Source organism: Patagioenas fasciata, chromosome Z (genome assembly GCF_037038585.1).
Source record: "Patagioenas fasciata isolate bPatFas1 chromosome Z, bPatFas1.hap1, whole genome shotgun sequence".
NCBI lineage: Eukaryota > Metazoa > Chordata > Aves > Columbiformes > Columbidae > Patagioenas > Patagioenas fasciata.
The window spans coordinates 28215144-28241159 of record NC_092560.1 but is presented as its reverse complement, the minus strand read 5'-3'; the positions used below and the strand labels follow the sequence as shown (position 1 = coordinate 28241159).

Here is a 26016-nt window from a genome sequence, read left to right as displayed (position 1 = left end):
CCTGGAGGTCCCTTCCAATATGTATTATTCTATGACCTGCAGTCATAGCAATAATAAAGAATGGCTGTATTTATATATTTCTTTTAGAGATGTTCCTAGGCTTGTTTTTGAATCTGAAACTTCCACTACCTTTGGGAATGTCATACCCACCACCTGTTAGGCATGAATTGATGTTTGCCCTAAAGCCACTTTTTCCACTTCCATTGCAATACACTGGAAAAAAAAAAGTATGCAAACCAATTTTATTAGCTCAGAACAGTTCACAGTGTATAATGAGATCTGTGTTACACAATAAAATCCATACCTCGGGAATCCTTCGTATGTAGTACAAACTGAAGGGTACCATTCTACCAATTCATTACGTTTTCAAAAATAAAAATCTAGTGACAAGTGATGGAAACATGAAACAGAAATACCAAACAGCATGTAATGCTTTGGAAGTTACAAAGTCTACATTACTTTACAAAAAATTCACAAAGCATACTGAGGCATTCAACATGTATTTTTAATCTTGCAAGTGTAAAGAACAGCCCAAACATTTTAGAACCATTTCAAATGCTGGTAACACTTCGGATACTTTCTTCTATTTCAGAGCCAGATCCTACAGTATTAGTTCCAGAGTGGTTTACTTTCTGCAGGGTACTTTGGTCTCCTCTTGCTCCATCATTTGTAATTGCCATTTCATTTGCTCTAGTGATACATCTCTTCGAGAAAGAATTTTTGCTTCTTTCACCAGAAGCACCACTGGATACTCTGCTACCATTACTTTTAGTATGTATACTGGAATCAGAAAAAAAATGTGGACTGGTAACCAATTGCCTTGCAGAGTTATGTCCTTGTGCTTGTTCATTTTGTTTGATTCTCCTCTCAGAGAATGCTGGAGTACTATTTCGAGGCTTATCCTCTTTATTTTGGTTAATCGTCTGAGCTTCATTTTCGTTCTGTGAGCCTGCCTGGTACTGTTGCTCAGCACTCTCAAGTCCTTTTATTTCTCTAAGAGCAGAGAAGGCATCATTCACAACCATCTGGGATTGAAATGTGCCAGGAAGAGAAACCTGGGTGTCCCCAACTCTGTTCTGAAATAAGAGATTCAAATTAAGATATTGATGCAACTAGAGAAAAAAAAATCCCATACTGCAACTGCCATATACTAAAATCTGCACAGGAAAATAAAGCCTTTACATAATACAAAAAGATGCAGAGATAATAGCCATCACTCAACCTTTATTACCTTTCCAAGTAAGCAAATTTCAGAAGATTGCTAGGGTAATAATGATACAAAGTAGGTATATTTGAGTTTCACATCCAGTTTGAACTTTATACTATAGAAATGTGTCAGTAATACTGAAGCAGCCAAAGCCTAATTATGTCTGTCATTCTGAAATACCTGCAGTTCATCAAATTTCCTCCCAGTAGTGTGGTCCCAATAGTCTATCCCAATCCAAGCTAACCAATACTAGAAAGTAAGTATAAGAGTAGTGCATTAGTTGAAGTTTTTTGGAATTATCCTTTGTCACATTTACTTAAAAAACACTTCAAGATCAGGCTTCTAAACGTAACTGAATTAGAAAAACAATGATTCAAACAAACTGCATGAACAAGTTCATGTCACAGTGCACAACAGTCTGAAAACACTGTGGCAAGCCAAACTATTAACACATCATTTCAGTAGATTCAAACTCTAAAACTGGGAATTGCTTTCTACACCATTAAAAAGCAAACAATGCTTTTTACCATCATGTTTTAGAAGCTTATGGTGTTCTTGAGGAATTTAGAATACTTAATAAGGAAGACATTGGGTATAAGAACCATACTGGAATGCAGAATGATTGTTAGCATGACAGCTTTATCAAACTTAGGTAATGCTGTAGGCTGCCAGTATCTTAATTTTTAACTGCCCTAAAAATTTAAGCCTGGTCTTTTTTTTCTTTTTTTTTTTACTGGAACTTTAATATGTCCCTTGAAATATCTGGAACCTTTTCTGTTTATTGACTTCAGAGTAAATACTAAACCCTTGTGTTGTTAATATTGAAAATCTGTAGTTGCCTGAAATTCATGACATGACCCATGAAGAAATCTAACAGGACCGGACATACACACTGCAATTTCTTAAAAGAAAATTTGTGCTTCTCAATAGGCATATGACACTACCCTCTACTAGAAGACTAGCTTTTTAAAACTGCTACACATCATTATTAAATGTTTCTAAAAAAAACTAGTCATTGTATTTTCCATTTTTAACGGATGCATACCACCACTGGAACTTCATATTTCATAAGAAACAACAAAATTGCCACCAACACTTTCTTTAGTACATTACAAAATACTATGGTTTCTGTTCCAAATAGTAATCACTTCAAAAGCTTACATTAATCATTGAATTATTATGATCTGTATAAATACAGCTACAGAAAAAGATTGCTATAATTACTTAATGGATTTTTTTAGAACCATTACTTTCAGTCAGAGTGGGATAACAGCTGAAAAGTACATTGGATAGCGTCAAGTACATTGCCACTAGCATTCCCTCTATAGACTTACTTTGCTATTCTGGGTATGTTCTTGTCTTTCTTCTTCAAAAGACTTTTCCTTTAGCATGTTAGCAGGCTTACTGAGAGTAGAATTCATTTGTGGATGCCCCAAATGACCAAAATCTGACTGGTCAATCCCAGCTAATACAGCAAGTTGTCCAAGTCTGTAAAATAAAGTTTGATGACCAGAAAAAAAATATCTTACCCTGTGAAAGACCTAAACATTCAAAACCAGAAGAAAAAACAGAATAAGTTTAAAGCTTTGAAGACAGATTTTCCATTATTTTCTGAGAAATCAAAAATAGCTTGATAAAGATGAAACCAGTAGATAAAGGTATTTTCCTATCTCCACACAAATTAGCCTGCAGGTTCAAAACTGTCAGTCATTGACTGTGTTATGAGGCTAAGAATGAAGTTCTCCCAGTTAGCACTTATCTCAGAGAAAGACATTGGCAAGCAGATTTCCTGTCAGACAGAACAAAGGTTAAAACTATCATTCCAGTGAAGATTTGTGCACATCTTCCCAACTAGCATAACCTCTAACAGCAAAGTCCAATTACATGCTTCACAAATACAACCATGTTGTTCTACCTGCCAGCTTACAATTTGGCCAAAACCTAGAACTTGGGTGTTTTAAGTCTCAATAAGAAGTGAGAACTTGCAGCCATCAATTGATAGCACAGCATTTATACATAGAAGCTTATTGAGAACAGCAGTCTTTGCGACTGGATTCTGTAACTTTCAGTGGTTCCCTATCATCATGAATAGGTGTAGAATCCAGCTGAAAAAAGCAGTTTTAAGTACTGAAAAAGCATTCTTCCTTTCCTCTAGAGTTTGAAATTCATTCTTAAAGTAATGGCAGCTCTACCAATTTATTGGCACAAAATTAGAACACAGCCTCAGGGTGAAATTTACATTAAGTTCCATTGTTACAATTTAGAGGAGGATGGAAGCAGGTTGGCAGGGAGGGCAAGTAAACTATTTTGTGGTCTTCTCTGAACATGCAGAATAGACTACAATAGGTCTTTATATCATTTTTTTACTCTCCTGGATAAGAATGCCATGCCTGGCTATATAAGCTTTACAAATGAGCTTTAAGAACTTAAGCTGAAATTCTTTGACAATTGGGAAGGATGAACCATCCTCCGAGAAACTGCAGGTAAAGTGGTAGAGCCTTAAGACAAACTTTATTCAATACACTCTAAAATATTTCAAGTAATAATAAATATCTGGAATTTAAGTACGGAGGCCAGATTCATCTATGTAGATTCCTGTACTTCAATTAGTAAAAGGAGGCCTAAGGCAAAAGGACATTTTCTGAAGCCAGTTCAACTGCATTTTGAGCCTTTCATATCATGGGAATGCTAAGAGCCATAGGTGGTCCAATAAAGACTCGGAAACATGTTTCAATATTACAGAGGCCGCCTTCTCTTTTGGAAGGGTGTTCTTGAAAGCCTTTCCCAAAGACAAATAAATTAATTCAGCTGGATGGTGCTTGGATCATGGTCTTCCCACTGAGGAAAGACTACACAGTGTGTACATAGTTAATTTTTCTTCCTTTGCTGTCTGCAAGTACAGTCCTAGAGATCTTGGGGGGAGACAGTAGCTTAGCTTACTTCATTGGAAGGATAATTTTGGAAAGAGCTCTCAGCAGAAACAGTAAGACTTAAAGTCACAACCTACCCAGCATCTTTAAGGAGGTCTAAAAAAGCATGAAACTTTCGGAAGGAGTTCTCAATGCTGCCTAGAACACTTTCATCTTCCAAAATTGTGTTGGTTACTGACTGCGCATGAAGAGCCTCAGATAAGGAGATATTTAGATTCCTTAATCTTGCATTTTCTATTTCCAGCTATGGAAAAAAACAAAACAAAAAAAAAAAAAAAAAGAAAAAGAAAAAGGCAAAGTAATTTCTATCATTGTCAGATTAAAAACCAAAACAAACAAAAAAACCCCACCACCTTTGCAAGCCTATAGAGCACAAATACCACAAAGTGAAATACCCAAAGTAACTGATTTAACTGACACAGAGCTTCCTGTACCAGAAATATTGAGGACACAGTTACATTGAGCTGCAATTCTTTTTAAGTATAGTGAAATTGCCACAGGCACTCAAAACTGATGGCTCAGAACTGTTTTCAGTATATACAGAATGTTGCAGAGCAAGTGCAAGAAAAAAAAATAGCTTTCATCTCATGTTATTTTGCATGTATTATATGACACATTAACACCAAATAATTTATTTTACTAGTAAAAAATTTTAATAAAGGCCAGTGTTCTCCGTCTATTCACCCCTCTGTATCAGAGCAAACACATACTACTGTATCTCTCACCTTCACTGTGCATCACAAAATTGGAAGTTTAAGATTATCTGATTTTTCTCAACATTGAATACTAATCAAATCAATGACAAGCTGAAAGGTGACTAACTGTAGGATATACAGGTGTATATACAGGATATACATGAGAAAGACTCATCTCCTCAAAAGTGGTATCACATACCCTACATGCAAAGGAAGATGCCTTGCACCTGTGTAAACATATTTGCCACCATTAAAGTTATATGTATGTTTTATTCTTTGATTTGCTGTTGAGAAATTCACTAGCTTACATCAACCTTTAGTCTTTATGCAGAAAAAAATATTGAAACACATCAGAGAGAGCTAAATGTACATCCAAGGGGTTTGTGTTTGAGAGAAACATTAACTCAGACACTTATTTAAGATCACTGCTACTATAGGATTTCCTTCATCTTCTATGACAGGAGGACAAAAAATCATAGATCTGTGTAGTGTACTGCTGCTATTAAACTAGCATCAAAATGAACTATTAGAGATTACTGCTACTTACTGTATTTCTTCTACCGAGAGAAGGTGCTAGGTCCAAGCAGTCTAGCACTACAGAGAAAGATTTCTTACAGTGGGTATCTAGCCCAAAGAGCATTTAAGCATTCAAACAACAGATACCCAGCAGAGCTCACTGGTTCACTTCACATTACAGGAGGATGAGGGTGGCTGCACCGGAGGACTACAATGAGCCTTGTAGAGTCTGTTGTGGCTATCTGCTCCCTGTACTGTGGGGTACCATTTGTTGCTCAAGTTCCAAAGGGTACCACCACTTTCATTGCACTCCGTATCACAAAATCAATTCATTTACACCATCTTACACTCTATTACAAGAAGTTCTGCTTATTGATACAAAAGGATCTTTATAGGTCAGTGACAATGGACAGAGGGAAAACAGACCTCACAATTTAACTGTGACAAGCTGTTAGTTTGGTTCTGTCACAATGTCAAACTCCACTTCACAAAAACTGACAGCTATGGCCAACATGCTTTGGAGAAAACCATACAATTTTAATGCCTGCAGAAGCAAAACTTACAACTCAAAGGGACCGAATAAGCCAAATTAAACAACATTTGCAGCAAACTGCTTTTCAGCACAAGTCATGATAAAGAAAGTGGGAGACCTCAAAGAACTACCCATCTGCTGCAAATTGCAAACAGATTTAATCAGCTTCTCAAGAAAATCAAACATTAGGATGCCCCAGATCATAAGTAATACACCAAATGAATGAAACACATTGAAAAGTAGCTTGACCCAGAGTTCAAGGCTCTGGAATAGGATCAGGAGAACAAACACACGTTACTAAACACAGATGTCATCATTGCCCTTAGGCTAGTAAATGACCCATGTGACTTTGAACTGAAACTCTGGAAGCCACCACATTAGAGGTCATTGATAGTTACTCCTAATTAAGCAAGTAGATAATTTGATTGGTGCCTCCATTAAAAGTAAAGATGATTAACAGTTAAGTATCATTACCTCTGTTATCCGTTCCTCGGCCTTTATTCTGGCTCTTTGTTCTTCCTTTAATTTTTTCACGTGTTCTTGTAGCTCCAACTGTCATAACACAGATAAACTATAATGAAATTTATCTCAAAATGTCGGATCATTGCAAAATATTACACAAAAACTCAACATATCCAATTAACAACGAGCACACGGCACTCTAGACAATGACGTATCTTCGCCAAAAATACATCACAGTGGTCTACCAGCACATAACTTAGGATGCAAAAAACTAAGGCAGGAAAGTGGAAATAATTGTGATTCACTTAATCGGTTTGCAATATAGCAACAGATAACACAAGATTATAGCACAAGTCTCTTGGACCTATGACATTATTATCAGGAATGTATGTTCTTCTCTACTTCCTCTTCTTGTCCCTAAAAAAATCCTTACTAGCCATACCTTAATTTTCTGAATGTGTTCTTCACCCAGGATTTTATTCCTTACTACAGCAGTAGGAATACAAAATTCTGAACTGTAAGAACTGTACTCTTTCCAATTTGTTTCACTTGGTTCATCAGCAGAAAATGTCAGTTTTTCACAATCCCAAACTGTTTGAGTGAAGCAGCTTAATGTTGAATTAAGAACAAGAAAAACAAACCCAAACATCTAACAGATACATTCAAGTCTTGTTCATTAAATGCCTACACTTATATTTTAACTCTCAGTTCTAATCTGTGAATCTCTCTCCATCATGATTTGATAAGCAACCACCACATTTTCTCATACCATAGCAGAGCATTGTAATCTTTAATTACAATACCTGAAGTGGAAGAACAAACAGGAATTTTTGTTCTTGCATGCCTTATCACAGTATTCTGGATCCAAAGGTGAAAACTGTTACAATTATCAAGCTGCTCTGCCTTTCAGAGGGTAATCTATACAAATTAACAGTATACAAAGCTTCTTCATTTCTCTGTACACTTTGTATGCAAGCACACATATGTATCATAGGATACTGGTTTGGTTTTTTTCTTACACACTTTATCAATCAGTTTTACAGAGGAGCAAAGGTCCGAATAGCACTGAAATCCTTTGTTTACTATCAAAACCTTATTCAACAGCATACTACTACACTTCATATGAGCAATCAGCTGAGAAGACTGGTGTGCAGCACAAAGCACAGTAAAAGTAATCCTTCTACAAAGAGGTCTTCACAGGTCTTGCAGGATGCAAGGGACTTACGCATCTGCTTCAAAGACGCACATTCTGAAATATCCTAGATACAGCCCTCACAGTGACAACTGCCCAGAGTGAAGATTATGGGTCTGTCACTACTGTCCAGTGAAGTTCACTCCTAAGATCCCTAGACCAGCATCAACCAGGTTAACCCGAGAACTAGAAAGTCAGTCATACCTTTATCACCTGAACACACGAGAAAGACTCATCTCCTCAAAAGCGGTATCACATACCTACATGCAAAGGAAGATGCTTTGCACCTGTGTAAACGTATCTGCCACCATTGAAGCTATATGTATGTTTTATTCTTTGATTTGCTGTTGAGAAATTCACTAGCTTACACCACCCTTTAGTCTTTATGCAGAAAAAAATATTGAAACACATCAGAGAGAGCTAAATGTACCTCCAAGCTAAAAGACTGACCCATCTTGTAGTATAGTCCAGAAAGATAGCACTGACAGCCTTTAAGATGAAGTTGAATAGCAAATATATCTGTAGCCCTCAGAACTGCTGTATGCAATATGATTACTCAACACTGGACAGAGATATAAAAATACAGTTTAAAAATCAAAACTGTAAAAAACCTTCAGTAACTAATTAGCTATGTTTTTCTAATTGATTACATTGTTGTCCTCCTTTCTAAGAAAGGATTATAGTGCAATCTCTACTTCTACATAATTCACATAGTATTAACATGTAGAAAGAGTTACCCCACTAACTGTATTAATGGCAAAGTTCACCATTTACATCCTTTGTTAAAATTTCAAAATCTGGGAATCTCCTCAACTCTATTCCTCATCAGAGGCAATTCTGACATTTCACATTCCCTCTAGTAGAAGGAAAGAACACTTAACAGTTCTTATTTTTCTTTTATGCAGAAATGAAGTTTTTTTGTTAGCCAACAGATGTTTTTTAAAAAATGAAAACACAACTAATATTGTTTCAATAAGTAGTATGCTTAGAGCCCCTTTTTGAACAGAAGGATGCACAGAAGTTCTCAAGGACTTGCATACTAAGGTGAAAGTCTGGTCATTTAGTCACATTTAAGGATGTTTAGAGAGCTTTTTTGACAAAGTGGCCATTTATGGAGTTCCCACCTCTTAATGTTTATTCCTACTCTGCAATTCTATCATTGTTCTAGCACAGTGGTTGTCCTACTTTACTGCAAGGTTGTGCCAAGACCTGCCTGCTAGAGCCAAAGACATTGGATTACTTTCCAGCTAGTTCAGTTCCTCAAGTCAGCTCCTCACCATAGTAATTAAGGCTCAGTTGGCAGCTAAACACCACGCAGCCATTCACTCACTTCCTGCTGGTGGGACAGAGGGGGAATCAGAAGAGTAAAAGTGAGAAAACTCCTGGGTTGAGATAAAGACAGTTTACTAAGTAAAGCAAAAGCCACTCACGGAAGCAAAGCAAAACAAGGAATTCATTCACTACTTCCCATTGGCAGGCAGGTGTTCAGCTACCTCCTGGACAGCAGGACTCCAAGTCACATAACAGTGACTTGGGAAAACAAACACCATCACTCCAAACGTCCCCCCCTTCCTTTTCTTTCCCCTAGCTTTATATACTGAGTATGTCGTCATATGGTCTGGAATATCCCTTTGGCCAGTTGGGATCAGCTGTCCCAACTGTCCCCTCCCAACTGCTTGTGCACTCCCCACTGTCTTGTTGGCAGGTCAATATATGAAGCAGAAAAGTTTTTGACTGCTGCGCAACTAAAACATGAGTGTGTTATCAACATTATTCTCATACTATATCCAAAACAGTGATATACCAGCTACTAGGAAGAAAATTAACTCTATACCAGCTGACACCAGGACACTCAATCAAGCAGCCTTGCAGTCAGAGCTGCTTAATGACAGTACCTAAACCTAACTAATGCAGATAGAAAGGGTCCTCCACTTCCCCTCGCATATTATCAGCCATAGACTCCTGTCACTTTCCATGTTCCAGTTCTGGAATGCACCCATTCATGTAAGCCAATGTGAGCCATTAAAATGGCTGAAAACTAATCTGGAAAAATATCACAGTATCACAGTATGGTTGATGGTGGAAGGGGCCTCTAGAAGTCATCTGCTCCAACCCACTGCTCAAGCAGGCCGGCTGCAGCAAGCTGCCCAGGACTGTGTCTAGATGTTTTTTTTAACATCTCTTAAGGAGGGAGATTCCACAACCTCCTTGAACAACCTGTGCCCGTGCTTGGTAACTCTCCCAGTGAAAGTGTTTCCTGATGTTCAGAGGGAACCTCCTGTGTTTAAATTTGTGCCCACTGCCTCGCACCCTGCCACTGGGCACCACTGGAAAGACCCTGGCACTGTCCTCTTCACACTCTCCCTTCAGGTACTGACACACACTAGTAAGATCCTCCCTGAACCTTCTTTTCTCCAGGCTGAACAGTCCCAGCTCTCTCAGCCTTTCCTCATAGGAGAGATGATCCCGTCCTTTCATCATCTTAATGGCTCTTCATTGGACTCTCTCCGGTATGCCGATCTCTTCCTTATACAGAGGAGCCCAGAACTGGACACAGTATTCCAGCTGTGGCCTCACTAGTGCTGTGTACCAGGGAAGGCTCACCTCCGTCAGCCTGCAGGTAACATTCCTCTTAATGCAGTTCAGAATGCCATTCACCTTCTTTGCTGCAAGGGCTGGTTTGTGTTCAACTTGGTGTTCACCATGACCCCCTGCGCTTTTTCTGCAACACTGCTTTCCAGATGGTCTGCCCTCAGCCTATATTGGTGCATGAGGTTATTCTTCCCGAGGTGCAGGACTTTGCACTTCTTGCTGAACTACACGAGTTTTCTCCACATCAGCAAGTTGAATCAACTTGCCTTATGATCAGATAAACATTAAAAAGACATAAAAGAGAAAAATACTGATTCAAGAAATGGAAAAGTACTAAGGGACTGAAGGGAAACAGACCTCACAAGTTGTTAGTTCAGTTCTGCCATAATGTGAAACTGTGCTTTGCATAAACGTAACAAAGGAATATGTGAGGCACAGAAACAGTTCAAGACTGCTTAAACTGTGCTCTGAGATACGCAACCATGACCTAAAAAAGTACTTTGGTTTTCAAATTCAGAAAATCAGGAAAATCTGGACCTTTACAAGCACAGGAAGTTTAGAACTAGTTTTGGAGTAGCTTCCTAAAATCTGTAGTTTTACCTTCCAGGAAGCTCAAATTAATCACAAATTATCCCTTCCTTACAGTTGTTCTAAACTTAATACTACAGGTAACACTGACAACATCGGTAGATATGACAAGCCTTCCCCAAAGCACAAAACACTGTCTGCCTCTGCAGTGTGTCCTGAAAGTAATATTCCTCTTTCTCCAAATACCAAGAAGAAATACATCAAGTGTTTCCTGAAAGCACCGTACTTGCTGCATGGAAGTTTTTGGTGCAACATGCACATGACATGGAACTCCATGATTCCAGACACAATGCTCTGGATAGGAGTGTTGAAGCCACTGTACAGCATAATGTCAACATATTACACACAAACGGTAATATGAAATCACCCACAATGAAGAAAGCTGTTATACAACTGTAAGTCCCAGCAACATGTGAAAACCTTGAAAATCTTCCCAAATAGAAGTTCTAGAGAGAACAAGGGTAGGCTTAAAGAAAACATATACATCAGCTGAAAAAAGGCAGATAGTTATTTATGCAGTATTTGTACAATCATTTTGTCTTCCACAGTAACTTTGAGCCACCCTAACTCTCCCATTACATACAGATTTGCAACAAGTTAAGTTTCAACTCCACTTACATAAAGACAGCTATATGGTTTTGGTATTTATACACATGAACAGTTCATTCCCACAGTGTGGCGTGACTGACTATAGGTCTTCATTTGGAGGCAGTGCAGATTCTCCAAACATAACTCAAATCCTAACACTTCAGAAACAACCCAGTTATTCTGCCTGAGGGTGTTACTTTATAATAGTGCTAGATTACCTTGGCAGTGATACTAAGCCATTGAAACACACCCTTTGTTTTCCCTTGCTTTTATAAGAACATTCCCTCTCAAGACATTTGCAGCAATAGTCAATCTGGCTACTGCTATTTTTTTAGAATTGTCTAGGAAGTAGAGGGAATAATAAAAAGCAAATGAAAATGTTTGTTACCGAGCTTAATTATAAAATGGAGGTTTAACACACTTTTAGTTATTTTTTGAATTTTTTTTACACAATAATGACTACAATACTTTAGCTGTTAGAAATAACATTAAATTACATTTATAAATACTTGGAAGGAAATACTACAGGCAATAACACTGATCAAAAGATTTGGGAGCCATGATTCAAGACTGGAACAGAGAAATTACGCAAATTGCAGCTGTGTGTATTAAGTGAAGTTCTTCCTTATTATGGTCCTGATTTGACAACATGCTTATAGCATAACCATCTTCGTTAGAACTAGTCAGAGACTGGAAGTCCAGTGCATATTTGACACATCTGTCAAAACTGAAACCCGTGTGACATAACATAGGACAATCAAAAGTTATTTGGAAGTCCTGCTCCATGACTGGTTATTTGTTTAACCATAATTTTCTCCATAAAACATGATTAATAAGATTTGCCTTTATGGAGTTTAAGGCACATAATAGGATTCTTACCTGTAGTTGTTGATACTTTGTTACATTAATCTTATCTAATGATTCTGCCAAATCAGGATGATGGATAACATCATCTAAATCTGTGTCTTCAGTTTCGGATGTAGAAGCGCTTTCCACTGTCACTTTCACAGGAATACCTGTCTAATTACATCAGAAAAGAAAAACACACTCAAAGCATTACACTGTGCAATAAAAAAAAAAAAAAAACCAAAATCGAAGATTAAATAGTACCAAAAGCTTAATTAAAAAGCAATCATTTCTCAGAATCCCTTACAATGCATATGTATTGTCCAGCTATGTGATTTGGAAATACATTGGTATAAAAGCATATATATTTAAAAAATCATATGTGTGCATATACTGGGTGTATGTGGCAAGGAATTAGTAGCAGGGGCCTGCAGGGGTGGCCCCTGAGAGGAGTGGCCGGGGCTGCCCTGTATCAAACAGACCCCCCCGCAGGGCACAGCTGAGCCCTACATCCAAGACAGTGGCACCTCTGGGAAAACCTGTGAAAGAAAGAGTAAAAAATGGCAGACAGGCAGCAGAGGAGGGAACAAAAAGAGTGAAGAAGAGCAGAGGGAACAGCAGGCTCAGAGGAGACGAGATGCTTCATGGTGAAGCTGACACCCACACTCCAGCCCAGGGGAGACCCCAGAGGAAAGGAGCTGCAGCCCATGTCAGCCTGTGCCAGAGCAGGTTGTCCTGAAGGACCGCAGCCCATGGGAAGGCCTATGCCAGAGCAGGGGTTAAGTGTGCTGGCTTCAGCCACCATCAGACACTTCTGTGAGCCAGTTTAATTAATTAGTACACACTAACACACTTCTGCTTTTCTCTGGTGGGTGGGGTAGGGAAGAGAAAGAAATGAGATGCAAAACAGAAGGAAGACAGAGGGTTGGTTTTTTTTTTCCCCCATTGGTATGTTCACTACAGCAGTTCCCAGATGGGTTCAAACAAAGTGTGTAGTCCGAAGGCAAAAGGAGGAAAGAGAGGAAGTGGAAGCAGAACCTTTCAGGGAAAAATGCTGCTCATTCTCCTTACTGCCTTTAGAGGGATTGTGCCCATACTCAAACTCAGCTTGCTCATAAGGCTGAGAAATCAAAAGGTGAATAATCTAAATATCAAAGAAGTTCAAACCAAATGCTGACATAAGCTATTATTTTACACTTCTATGAGAGAAAAACTTTAAGAGTATGTTCCAGTCTTAACTTTCAGACAATAGGATTCTGTTGAAAACACTTCCATCATTTTTCAGGCATTCCTCTACTAAATAAACCATCATATGAAAGATAGAGTACCTGAATCTTCACTGGTAATTCTTCAGTACTATCTGCTGGCCCCCCTCTGAAGTCAGAAAATAAACACTTTTGAGAAAAGTAAGTTTATAATGTCACTGTTTCTACTTGCATTTCCAAACACAGAAGTCTAGGACAGGTGAAGCAGTAACAACAGCATCAGACACTGCACTGTATCACTTTAAAACTCATTACATCCTCATGTTGTTCTATTAGTACTCCTACTTACCCATGAATTAGAGCAACCTTACTGGATGTTAATGTTAATATCTTCAATAGGCAACTTGCTTAGTTAATTATTATGAACTAATGTCAACAGGAGAATTCGGTATTCAGCATATTGAAAAACAAGTTCAATAAAAATAGTTATGATAGAGCATTAAGTAATTTTTTGCTTAAGTATTTATATAGCCTCTATTTTGAGAGGTCAAGGTTTAGTGAATACGTTAAAAAAACAACCACACTATTTCAAAAGGAAGCATGATAATATTACAGCTGCCATGGGTAACAAGGTTCTTTTTTTTTATTTTACTTCACAGGGTTTAGATAATCACAATAATTGTGTTGTAATTGGGGTAGATGGAGCAGAAAGAAGGAAAAATACCTAGGTATCTCAAACTGCATGCCAAATCAACTATACTACAAGTTTAGAAAACTAAATTTCATCTTCAGCCATGACAAGTCTGATAAACTATTAATAACAAGTGAACAAACAAGCAAGATGGGTTTGGTTGTGATGTTTAATTGTTTTAGTCTGGGGTTTTACTGTTGCTCCTGGATATTCCTGTGGCCATCAAATTACATCTTTCTGTGTATTTTAGACACTTATTGGAATAGAATTTATGTAACATCCTCAAAATTTATATAAACAGAATAAAAAGGGGTGCAGTATGAAATTCTGTGTATGACTTTCAAATATGTATTTAAAAAAACTAACACTGCTCTCTAGTACATTTATAATGCTTTAATACTTTCCCGGTACTATGAAAACATCACCTGCATCTCTTTGCACGTTCTGCAGTCCGCCAAGGAAGGAAGCCTTTTGTGCCTGGTGGTAATGGTTTTGGTGAGTAACTGTCTTTCCCAGGCATATTTTTCTTCCCAGGAGTTACAGACTTTTTAGATGTTAATCCTGTATTGAACAGCAAGAATAGGAAAAAAAGATAATTCATTATACCTAGTTATTTACATATAAATTCACAACTTACTGTTCAAAAGTAAAATCACCTAAGTAATAAAAGGGACTGTAGGAAATCTTTCAGTTTAATTTTGCTGAAGTGTTCAGAAACTTTTGTTTAGCTTCTCAAAAAGAGCAGCAGGCAGCTGACCTGCTTGCAATTATAAGCTCATATATTTAACTGTTATGTTAGGTTGATCCAAGTAAGACATACTGCTATTCAAAAAAAGAAAGTGAATTCGTGTAGCTAAAGAGGTTTATTCACATTGCTAACTTCAGATACCTAACTCCATTGTCCCAGGCGGGAGCTTAGTCCACGTAGACAATAAAGCCATATATATGCTTCAGATTGCCCTCTAGTGGCTTTTGTGTGAAGAACGTTGGTTTAATAATGGGCAAAATGCTTTAAGATAAAGCTGGCACTTCTGTTGATCACTTCTATAGAAAAGCAGTATCTTCACTTAAAAGGAATAATAATGAAAAGCCATGTTCACTAGTCCAGTCTTTTTTTCTTGTTTAAATCATAGACTACCACTCAAAGTAGATTCAGAACAAATACCTAGTGTGGATGATCACTCTACCCCAGGTTCCGTAGGAATCAGAAACTAACAAGCCCAGAAAACTGTTAACCTAGTATTTAATCCAGTTAAACTAGTGAGAACTCAGGTTATTGTTTCTCTGAGATCAGTAAAACAAGCGATTTTGTAATGGTGTAGAATCATAAAATAGTTTGGAACGGAAGGGACCTTCAAAGGTCATGTGGTCCAACCCCCCCACACAATGAGCAGGGACAGCTTCAATTAGACCAGGTTGCTCAGAGCCCCGTCCAGCCTGGCCTTGAATGTCTTCAGGGATGGGGTATCTGCTGCCGCTCTGGGCAAACAGAAATACATAACTGTAATAAAAGGATTCCAAATTTCAGTTAATTCTCAACAAGTAAACAGGATAGTTTTCACCTCCTGACTCCCTTTTTAAAAAATAAAATAAAATAAAATAAAACCACAAAACATACCCACAACAGCAAAAAACACAACAATATTAAGTCAGGAATTTTCTTCTTCCATCACTCTGATCACCACAGTTTATTTGTACAAAGATGTCATTTTTATTATGCTTACCTCTGCTTCCAGATAACTAAAGCAAAGATGAAAGACAGCCAAATGTATTACAGTGAAACTTTCAGTAACTTATTGAAAAACATTTAGTGTATTACAACTATCAATACTTAGCTATAAATATTCATGATACCTATGTTATTTTAAACACAATATTTGTAACAGGTTTACATGAAGTTAAAAAAAATCTTAGACCACTTTGTGCATCAATAAAAATGCTTGCTTGTTCTGGCAGAGGACAGCCTGCTACAGAAGGGTTACAACATCAGAAGAACTAGGCTACTTACTGCCACCAAGCTTCCTAGAAGTGAAAGCTTGTGGAGAAGATGCATTCAGAATAAATACATGCAATGTTTTCACATATTTAAGTCAGCATATCCTATCACTTTTCTAGCCACATATCTAGCAGCACTGAGAAAAAGAGCAAGTTTCTTACATAAACCACTGATGGTAAAAGACACATTATTGACTTAAGAATATATGGCAATTTGTTGAAAGACAAGTATTCTCCAAAACACTGCCATTTAGACACATCACATATTTTATAATTAAAGCTCTTAAACATTGAAAGATCATTTTGTAGACAAAATTTACTATGGCCAGAGAAAATAAATAAGACAGTATTACCAATACGAATAGTAGCTTTTCCTTTTCGACCACTTCCTAGGACAATAGTTCTTTTCTTTGGTCTAGTTTTCAAAGCATCCTTGGAAGATGGAGATGTCAGCCACTCATACTGTAAATATTTATTTTTAGAGACAAATAAATTGTTTTAATAACTGATATTTAAACAGGTGCTCATGTAGAATTAGAGGAGGGGTTTGTCAGATATATGGAGAACACCGCTAGTTATAGAAAACTTAATAACAAAATGTAAAATTAAGGCAAAACAAAAATCCCACAAAGCCCCAATTCAAATACAGATTCAATGTGAGTCTAAGTGCTACATTATCAGAAAGCATTCCAAGAACATCACTATAATATCCCATCCAAAATTTTCCTTGCTCCTGTGCAAAACACTTCTCATTTACAGTTAAAAAAAAAAAAAAAAAGCATCAACCCTATAAAGTGAAAACTCTGTCTTTTGCTTTTCATTCTCAGAAGGCTGCCTTGCTAGGAATGACTGGCTCAGGCCAAAGTTCTCCAAAATAACAAAAGCTTCCCAAACATGATTTTGTATTATCAAGTTGGTATTCAAAAAAAATACAGAGTTTAATTTTCACTGACTATAATGAAAATTCATCTTTACACCGTAAAAGACTCTAAAATTAAGACATAGTGATAATCAAAAGTAATTGCTGTACTTCAAACTTCATTTCCTTACAGCAACAGCTCTATACTTAAAGGTTCCCCTTTGCCTAGTAAAAGTATTATTATTGCAAGAAGATATTCTTAAGTTAGGCTGTCACTTATTTTTCAGTGTGCACGAAGCTCTAGTTAGAACAAAGACTAGTGCTGAAACAGGCAAAGGAAATGCAGATGATATTCACACAAAGCTTTTCTCAGACATAAGAGTACTAGGAACAGTACGCCAAAGTTATTCCCACCTAATGCACATTACTGTGCTCTAGCTAATGAAGTTTATAATTTGCAATGAAAACTTCTTTTTTTTTAACTTTGGACACAAATAATCCTTTTATAAGTTTTGCTGGTTCTACAGCTGAATCTAGCTCCTGAGACAACTGAATTGTTCTTTTTAAACTAAAAAAGAGGAAAATAAAATTGTAAACTTCTAAGAGTAAGAGTATCTTAATTTTCTTTTACTACACACATGAAAGAGCACCTGTACTACATTAACCTAAAGTTCCTGTAGCCCAGTAGCCTGTCTTTTGTCTAGGTGCCTGTTGCTGTTGTACATCATCTAAGTATAAAGATAGCAAACATACTAACAGTGTTGAAAAACGACTAAGTGCTTGAGCTGAGACTATGAAAGCAACTTGTTCTATAGACACCTTCAGTGGATTTTCCCCTTAAGTCATTCAGTCTCTCTCAGAATCTACACAAATTTTCACCACTTGTTACACCCAATCATATCTACAATTACAATCCACTATACGAGCTACAGCGTGCTGCTGGGATAGTACAACTTTCCTTTGTTTTAGCTGCCCATCAGATTTAAAGGTATAAATTAGCAGTAGACAGCTCTTCTTGCACAGTTGAAAAGTCAACTCAGAAGGCAAGAACCTACATGCTCTTGAAAAGCAAAGAGAAACAACCAGTTTTTACGCAGAACAGGACAGAAGGACTGCTGTAACTGGTGTCCAGTAAGCAAGTAGTGACAATACATTACACGCTGTTTGTGGCAGCTAAGACATGATCTTTTGTAGTGACAATAGCTTATTATTATGAGGCCATTCAAAAGCTCACCAAACTTCTCTTTCTAGAGCAGCACCTTAATATATTTCCAAAACTATGGAGTGGACACAACAGGTGTCATGATGAGATGGTAGAGAATGCAGCTCTGCCAATCCTCAGATATAAACAAATTCAACACTTTACTGCGTTTTACTCATGAGAATTATATCAGTTAGCCTTTGACAGGATAAAAATCTGAAACTAAAGGAAGATTAAACTGGAGGCAGTACTAGGGATGATCATCCATGCAACTCTTCAGTTATGTGTGGTTGAGATATGGTATGAGTTAGGCCACTCGCTGCAAGAGTAAGTGACAGATTAGTTTCACTCAGGAAATGATATCTTACACCTTGTATTCAAGAAGTCTCTGCACATAGGCTAAATTTAGTCCAAATGATTCTTCATTTTCTATCAATACGAAATTCAGATCTCTAGCAACTAGAATAGGTAAAAGAAAAAAATTCCCTACTAAATTAAATAATTTCAGAGATAGATACCCATGTTTTCTTCACTACAAAAAAAGGACGAGCACACCCTTTTGAAACCTAACAGGCTTGGAGGTACTACACAGATGATGAAAGGAAGCAAGGTAGATGTTAACTTACTGTATTCTGTTTGACAAGCTTAAGCTACGAGAAACAAACACCACTTCTTTAAATTAGTCTGTAAAGGATCCTCCATTAAAAAAAAAAATGAAAAATCTGAAAAATACCTGACATTCTTCTATTATGCTAAAACTTATTTAAAATAGAAAGAAACAGAGTGCTACTTACATCCAGAATTCAGAATGTCATTAGGATTCTTCTACATACACTCTTAGATTGTTTTTACTTGTATGTTGTTGCTTTTAAATCATATGGCTGAATTTTTACTACTGACAGAATGAAGACATAAGTCCTTGCAGTTCTTTCTGCAACAGAACTTAATGACCAATTGTTTGTCTTCATTAATACCTCTGTGTACAAATTTATTCCCTGAGTTTTAGCTCCTTATTTAAAACAAAACAAAACAACACTCCACCAACACCCACACACAACAAAACAAAACTCTGCACGGCTGACTTTCAATACAGAGCATGTCAAGACATTGTCTCAAAGAAACGGAACTGTTTTTCTCTTTGTAATATCCAGGCTTCTATAACTGGGCCGAAAATAACTGCGAATCCTGGATTGGGGTAGTAAATGTTTCAGTTTCAAAAGAACATCAACCTCATCAAATGTTTGTGCTCATCTTGGTAAACAAGTGGATTTTTCTCATTAAATGGATATCCTGGTTTTATGACATGTTAAAATTTTAAATTAGGTAAGAAATCATGCAAAATGTCCATAACAATATCACATTGCTGTTACTATTTTTAGTTTTTCCTTTCATAGTGTTTTGTTTGTTCTTTAAACTGCTTAAGAGTCAGACTTCTGTTTATAACTAGAATAGCTGTTTCAGATTCATTTTGAACAGTTTTTAAAAAAACGCAATAGCAGCTACAATGAAAACTCCAAACTCATTCTAAAATGACTAAGACATACCTCCGAATTAGAACTATTTCCATTCATAAGAACTCTTTCAATAATGTTTTTCATCATAACGTGATCTAGAATGAATTAAGATATCTTAAGAATTTCCTGTATGAGACAAGTCTTTATGTAAACAACTAGGTAACTGAATAAACAGTACACATTACCAATCCTGCTCCCTTCCCCCACTATAAAAATGTTTAGCAAAATACTGTTGCAGGTTTTTTTCTTAAAAGTGGTTAATTTCCCCACACCAAAGTTACTGAAAAACAAACCAACCAACCACAAAGAGGTCAAAGGTAGATACAGATACATACCAATTAATGGATTCCTTCTTATGTCAAGTACCACTAATGTTGTATTAGTTTGAAGAGCATCCAATAATGACCTTGCTCCTTCATTGGATATTCCACACTGCTGCAAATCAAGCGCTAAAATGTTTAAGGAGGTAGAAAAAAAAAAAAAACAAAACAAAACACTCAGTGGTGTAACCTGTAGTCAATACCGAATACAATTAATCCACACCTGCTGAAAATCTCCATTTCATAGAACATGAAGCATGAGGGGAGAGCACATGATGATAACAGCCAAGTGCAAAAACAAGAATACTACTTTCAGAGAAGAAAACTGGAAATTTAAATCAGTACGATAGAATCAACATTAAGAAATAACTACTAAACAACTGCAAAGGTGGGATTATAAAAATCACAGTTAAGTCACTGTTCTTGACAATCCCTAGTAGACATAAAATTCTCAGGGACCAATTAATGCAACTACCGAAGGCAGCATCATATGTGCAAACACACAAGTTATGTCTAAAAAGCCTGAGTCAATGCTTCCAGAATTTCATTGCTTGCACACATTAGTAAATTACATGGTCACCATGAAATAGTATTATAATGGCTCTAGCATTTACTTAATGTCATGCATGCACAGTCTCACAGAATGGTTTAGGTTGGAAGGGACCTCTGGAGGTCATCTTGCCAAATCCACCTGCTCAAGCAGGCTAACTTGAAGCCACTTCGTCCATACCGCATCCAAACAGCTCTTAGAAACGACCAAGGATAAAGATTGTACAACGCGTGGCAACCTGCACCAGCGTTCAGTCACCCGCACAGTAAGAAAGTGTTTTCTGATGTTCAGGAGAGAACCTCCAGTGTTCCAGTCTGTACCCACTCCATCTTGCTCTGTCACAGGGCACCACTGGGAGGAGCCTGGCTCCATCTTCTTTACAGGCACCCTTCAGATATTTTTATGCCTTGATGAAACTTGCCATGAGCCTTCTCCAGACTATACAGTTCCAGCTTCCTCAGCCTGTCCTGAAATGAGAGTTGCTGTAGTCCCTTCATCATCTTAGTGGCTCTTCACTGGACACTCCCCAGTAGCTCCAGCTCCATCCCGTACAGGGCAGAACAGGTCTGGCCTCACCAATGCTAAGCAGAGGGGAAGGTGTCCTCCCTCAACTTGCTTTCAAGTCTCTTCCTAAAAAAGGCCCAGGATACCACTGACCTTCTTTGCCACAAAGGCACTTTCTTGGCTTACAGTCACCTTGTTCAGCAGGATCTCCAGGACGCTTTCTGCAGACCTGCCTTCCAGCCACAAAGGCCCCAGCATGTTCTGGTGCATGGAATTATTCCTGTCCAGGTGCAGGACTTTGCACTTCCTTTTGTTAAACTTCATGACATTCCCATCCCATTTCTCCTGCCTGCTGGGGTCCCTCTGGATGGCAGCACATCCCTACCTTCCCAGGGATCCAAGTAAGGCTGACTGGCCTGTAGCTCCCTAGGTCCTTCCTTGAAGATAGGAGTGACATTTGGCACCCTCCAGTCCTCACACACCCCTCCCGTTCACCATGATCCTTCAAAGATCATTCAGCGTGGTCTCAAAATGACATCAGCCAGCTCCCTCAGCACTTGTGAATGCATCTAGTCAGGGCCTACTCTAAGTCCAGTTTGCTTAAGTATTCTCTAATCCGATCCTCTTCCATCACTATGCATGTTTTCTGTACACCTGGCTCAAACTATGAAACAATTTCAACAGGTATTTGACTCCATGTACAGAATGCCATGACTTACACCATCAACTTTATTCATTTTGTACAGCTACACTGTAGAACAAATTACGTCTCCAAAATACTAGAGGACAATACTAGATGACATAATAGTATTCAAACACTTCAGCAATTCAAAAGAGGAAGAGAAATTTCTTTTGAAAAAAGATTACTCTTTCCTACCCTAAATAGTGAATTACTCTTCTGGCTACATTTGCTATAACTGACCATTTTAAGTCTTCTGCCTGCCACTGTAGTATTTAAGAGTCAATAGTTCACAGTACCTTTTAGCCAAAGGTCCTCTCCTAGACAGTCTGCAAAGGCGCTTGCTCCTCTATCTCCAACAAGCATGTTGCAGTTGAAAGTAATCCGCCTCAAGCCAGTCATATAATCAAGGTCAGGTCTCCTGTAACGTAGGCTTTCAGCCCAAGCTTCACTGTGTCTTTTCATTGCCTGGTGCTTTGCAAACAAATGAGCTGTTACCAAGTGCAAAAGCAAAGCCATTATTGATGACAAGATCCAAAGTTATCTTTGTTTGTAACTGATGTTTAATGGCTTGAGTACTGATATAAGAAACAGAATTATACCATTTCTGAGTTCAAGAAATACAAGACATTTTTAAACATTACAGTTAAGTCATGTTTGTTCTGATCATCCAATCTGCAATGCAAATTATTAAATATGGCTACAAAACATCTTATTATCTTCCTTTGGCAGACAGTTTCAATGCATCTTGAATTGGAAATACAGAACAGGAAATTATATGCTTTCATGCAAAACAATGTTAACATTAATTAGAATATTATACTAGTCACAAGCTTACTAATCAGTTAATTAGTAGCTTCTAGACTGTAAACTCAAGTATTCTTAAGCATTGGATAAGAATAATTAAGACATTTTTCAAAATCTGTGACAATGAAAGAACCACTCCCCTAAACAGGTGTCAGACATTTACAGCCCTAAACCTTATTTAAAGAAAATACATCAGTCTGAACTGTTATTTGTTTAACTGATGTTTACTCAGAAATACCGTATTTAAATCCCACATTAGTAGACTAAGCGATTTTAGGCATAAAAAGTTGGAAATTTCAGAAGGACTATTCACATATGCTGCTCACAAAGTGCTTTGATGGACTTAGAGCTTGCAAGTAAAATTAAAAAAATAAATGTATTTAAGTTCTTGTGAACATTTGGGTCTAAGAAAGGTGATTAAATTACCTTTAATACGTTTGCTACATGTTCTGCCCCTCGCCATGTGAGGCTACATCCTGTGAAGTTTACATATCTGATAGTAGCTGAATTCTTTACACTCTGGCAGATTGCTGAAGAAAACAAAAGCATGCACATTATCTGCACACACCACAGCCAGATTATCAGAGAACACTTTTTCACTGCCATATTAAGAAACTGAAACAACTTTAATAAGCAAAAGCCTTGACAAAGAACTAGTGTTGAAATAGAAAGTGTATTTTAAATACATGTTAAGTGTTCTAAGATTATGTATTTCAAGTGCAAGTGTTTAGCAAAGACTATTTGAACAGGCTAGAACATATTTTATTTCAGTTCACTTATTTAAACACGAACAAATCAAGAAAAAGTTAACCTCAAACAAATGTTACCACTGATGTTTTAGGTAAAAGTATAAAAATGTTCATAAAGTAGTATGGCTATTTACTAGCCTCAAGGGAAGAAATTCAAGTCTCTAAGTGTTAAGTCATGGAGAATAAAGTGAACATTGTTATTTCAATTACTATAGACAAATTTAAAACAGGAATGGAAACAGTGAAAAACTTGCTGACCTGTTTAAAAGACTACAAAAGAGAAAAGATTATCTACATGTTTTTCACTCTGAACTTACTTTCTAATCCTCCATCTCCAATTGGACAGTGAGCTAAAGAGATACTTTCCAGAGATGAAGCTGTGGCCAAGCCCTTCAGAATAAAAACAATGTTTGTTAACTGGCATGAAAAGCAAAAATATCAGAGAAAAGACCAAGTCACCCTAACTGCTCAGAACTCTTTGTGCTCCCTATAAGAAACTCTCTAGAGGGTTAAAGGGGAACGTCAAAACAAGTCAATAAGTTCATTTCTTTAGCACAGGAGGAGCAGTAGCCTATGGGCAACATGCAGGAACCTCTGTTCCTAGAAGCCACTCACCAGCAAACTGGAGAGTGTTCCAATAACGCATCTCGAAGACCTGTTTTTATCTCCTCAGTGTCCCACACCTTCCTCTGTCATGTATATGCACAGTAGTTTCAGTCATAAGCATAAGTTACACACCCCCAACACATCAGAGATGTTGCTAAGATCTTTCTAGTAAGCCTTGACGAGTCAGAGCAAGGGCAGGTTATGTGATTTTGACAGATTCAGCAAGACTAGGTTCTACTACATGTCTCAGCAGAATCATTTAGATGATAGATAACACCAAGATATCTTAAAATAGGAACATTCTCGTCTGTGAGAAATATTTATAAAGTTTAGTTGCTACTTCTCTACATTCTAAGCATATTTTCCATTTTTTTATATTAATATATTCTCACCTTTGTTAAAAGTATTAGATCTCTCTCCCTCAGAAGCAAACCCTGCAGTTCTAAATTTTTTAGTACATCAGATATACTGAGACAGCCTTTGACAGCTTTGCATAGTTGGCCAGCCAAGTCTTTTGATCGAATTGCTGGAATTCTCCTTCTAAAGTAAGTTTTATATCTTTCAACACCTAGTAAACAATAAAAATTACACATCAGTAAAATCCAGTCTCTGTTGACTTAAGAGCAATCATAATCACAGCTTGTTTTTTTTCTGCCTTTCTTAAATAGAAATAGTTCCTTAGCTATTACAATTCCTTCCCCTCCATCACACAAATCACGCAAAAAAGTTATGCAATAAACTCTAACATGCATAAATTAACATATTTAACTTTTATAGCCATCACTACAGACCTGATTCTCCAATACCCTGTTGATGTAAACTTCTTATTCCAATAGAAGTCAGAGTCTTATTATGCCTGATAGCATTCAGAAGTGGTGCCCAATCAGCAGCTTTGATGCGATCTACAATTATATCAAGAGCTCCCTGAGACAGGTTAGCCTTCACAGCTTTCAGTGGGACAGAGTTTTGAAGAGCACAAAGATGTTCATAATGTGAGTAGAAATCCAGCATGCACTGTCTTCTCATCTTGACTGACTCAAACATTTCTTCTATGTGGTGTCTCTCGAAAATAAGGGAGGAAAAAAAATATAAAATTCCCAATGCATAACTGATTTTGCAACAGCCTCAATTTAAGATGCATACCCAAAACATTAATATGAAATTGCTATACAATATGCATGAACATATCTTCAATGTGGCAGCTAAAACACTGATGGATTGTGATGCTCACTACCTGTGTAAGTACACCTGAATGAATAAAGGGGTGAAAAAAGACAAAGAACAACCCAGCATTTTTTATTCCCCTACACAGACAGATATACCCAAAATACAAAAGACCTAATGTTCAAGTACCAACTTCTGTAAAGTTCTTGTTTTCCTCTTAAAATTTAATTCTGTAGTGTCAGGGTCTGCAGACTCCTGAAGGCCTTGGAAACTCCCTGACTCAACATCAAGGGATACAAATGACTATTCCATAGAGAACTAGTTGTGAGCTTCTCTGCTACTTCAATCAGAAGTCTAAATTCCCATAATACAGAGGGGGGGAGGGGGAGGGGGAGGGGGGGGAGAGGGAGGGGGGGAGAGGGGGTGGAGAAGGAGGGGGGGAGGGGGGGGGGAGAGGGAGGGGGGGAGGGGGAGAAGAGGGGGGGAGGGTCGGGGGGGGGGGGGGGGGGGAGGCGGGGAGCGGCCCCGTACGCATCCCCCACCTTCCCGGACGGCGCCTCATCCAGCCCCCGCAGACTTCCAGATAGGCCCCCGCGCCCCGCTCACTTCTCCGCAGCAGCACGGACACGACTGCGCAGGAGTTACCCGCCCTCTTCCCCCGTGCCCCGGCCCGACGCCGAAGCCCGCAAGCCACCGCGGAATCTCCTAACCGGCCCTGGGCGGGACTCACCGCTCCCGCGCGCCGCCGTTTCCCCGGATCCCAACGGCTACCGGCCCGCCCGCTGCCACGTGGCGCGCCGAGCTGGCATCCCGATTGGCTGCCGCCCCTCGGGCCTCCTGCCTTCACACGTTCAAAATGGCCGCGCCCCCTTCTCTTCTCCTGCTCCCGCTCCGCCGGCGGGTAGCGGCACTGAGCGCTGCCCCAGCTAGGAGCGGCTCTTACTCAGGCCCGGCAGCCCCCGGCCGACCGGTATCCGAGGGGTCAGCGAGCTACAGTCGGCTGTTCTAGTCATTACTGCCGCAG

The 26016-nt window shown here is 38.3% G+C and overlaps 1 protein-coding gene across 2 annotated transcripts; it reads right to left on the bottom strand.

Annotated features, from left to right (window-relative positions):
* Positions 1-227: 227 nt before the first annotated feature.
* CEP78 (centrosomal protein 78) lies at positions 228-26016 on the bottom strand. Of its 2 annotated transcripts, none has more exons than XM_071801830.1 (16): positions 25723-26016; positions 24620-24890; positions 24221-24396; positions 23540-23612; positions 22900-23003; positions 21966-22140; positions 19949-20062; positions 19644-19708; positions 16393-16501; positions 14470-14605; positions 13477-13522; positions 12182-12322; positions 6355-6432; positions 4215-4381; positions 2542-2695; positions 228-1076 (listed from the first exon to the last, which is right to left on the bottom strand). In XM_071801830.1, exons 2-16 carry the CDS (start codon positions 24870-24872, stop codon positions 552-554), a joined length of 2316 nt encoding a protein of 771 aa, XP_071657931.1. In that variant the 5' UTR covers positions 24873-24890; positions 25723-26016; the 3' UTR covers positions 228-551. The 2 variants fall into 2 exon arrangements, with proteins under 2 accessions (XP_071657931.1, XP_065717418.1); XM_065861346.2 differs by lacking the exon at positions 25723-26016 and adding an exon at positions 25535-25702 and having other exon boundaries at positions 24620-24888.

Bases quoted from the DNA above. Each gene is read 5' to 3' on its own strand.
- CEP78 (XM_065861346.2), bottom strand. From the start codon at position 25,554: ATGAGGCGCCGTCCGGGAAG. The intron at 22,141-22,899 runs GTAATTTAATCA...TTGTTTGCAAAG, and splicing joins ATGTAGCAAACGTATTAAAG to CACCAGGCAATGAAAAGACA. The intron at 14,606-16,392 runs GTAATACTGTCT...TGTTCAATACAG, and splicing joins AAAAGCTACTATTCGTATTG to GATTAACATCTAAAAAGTCT.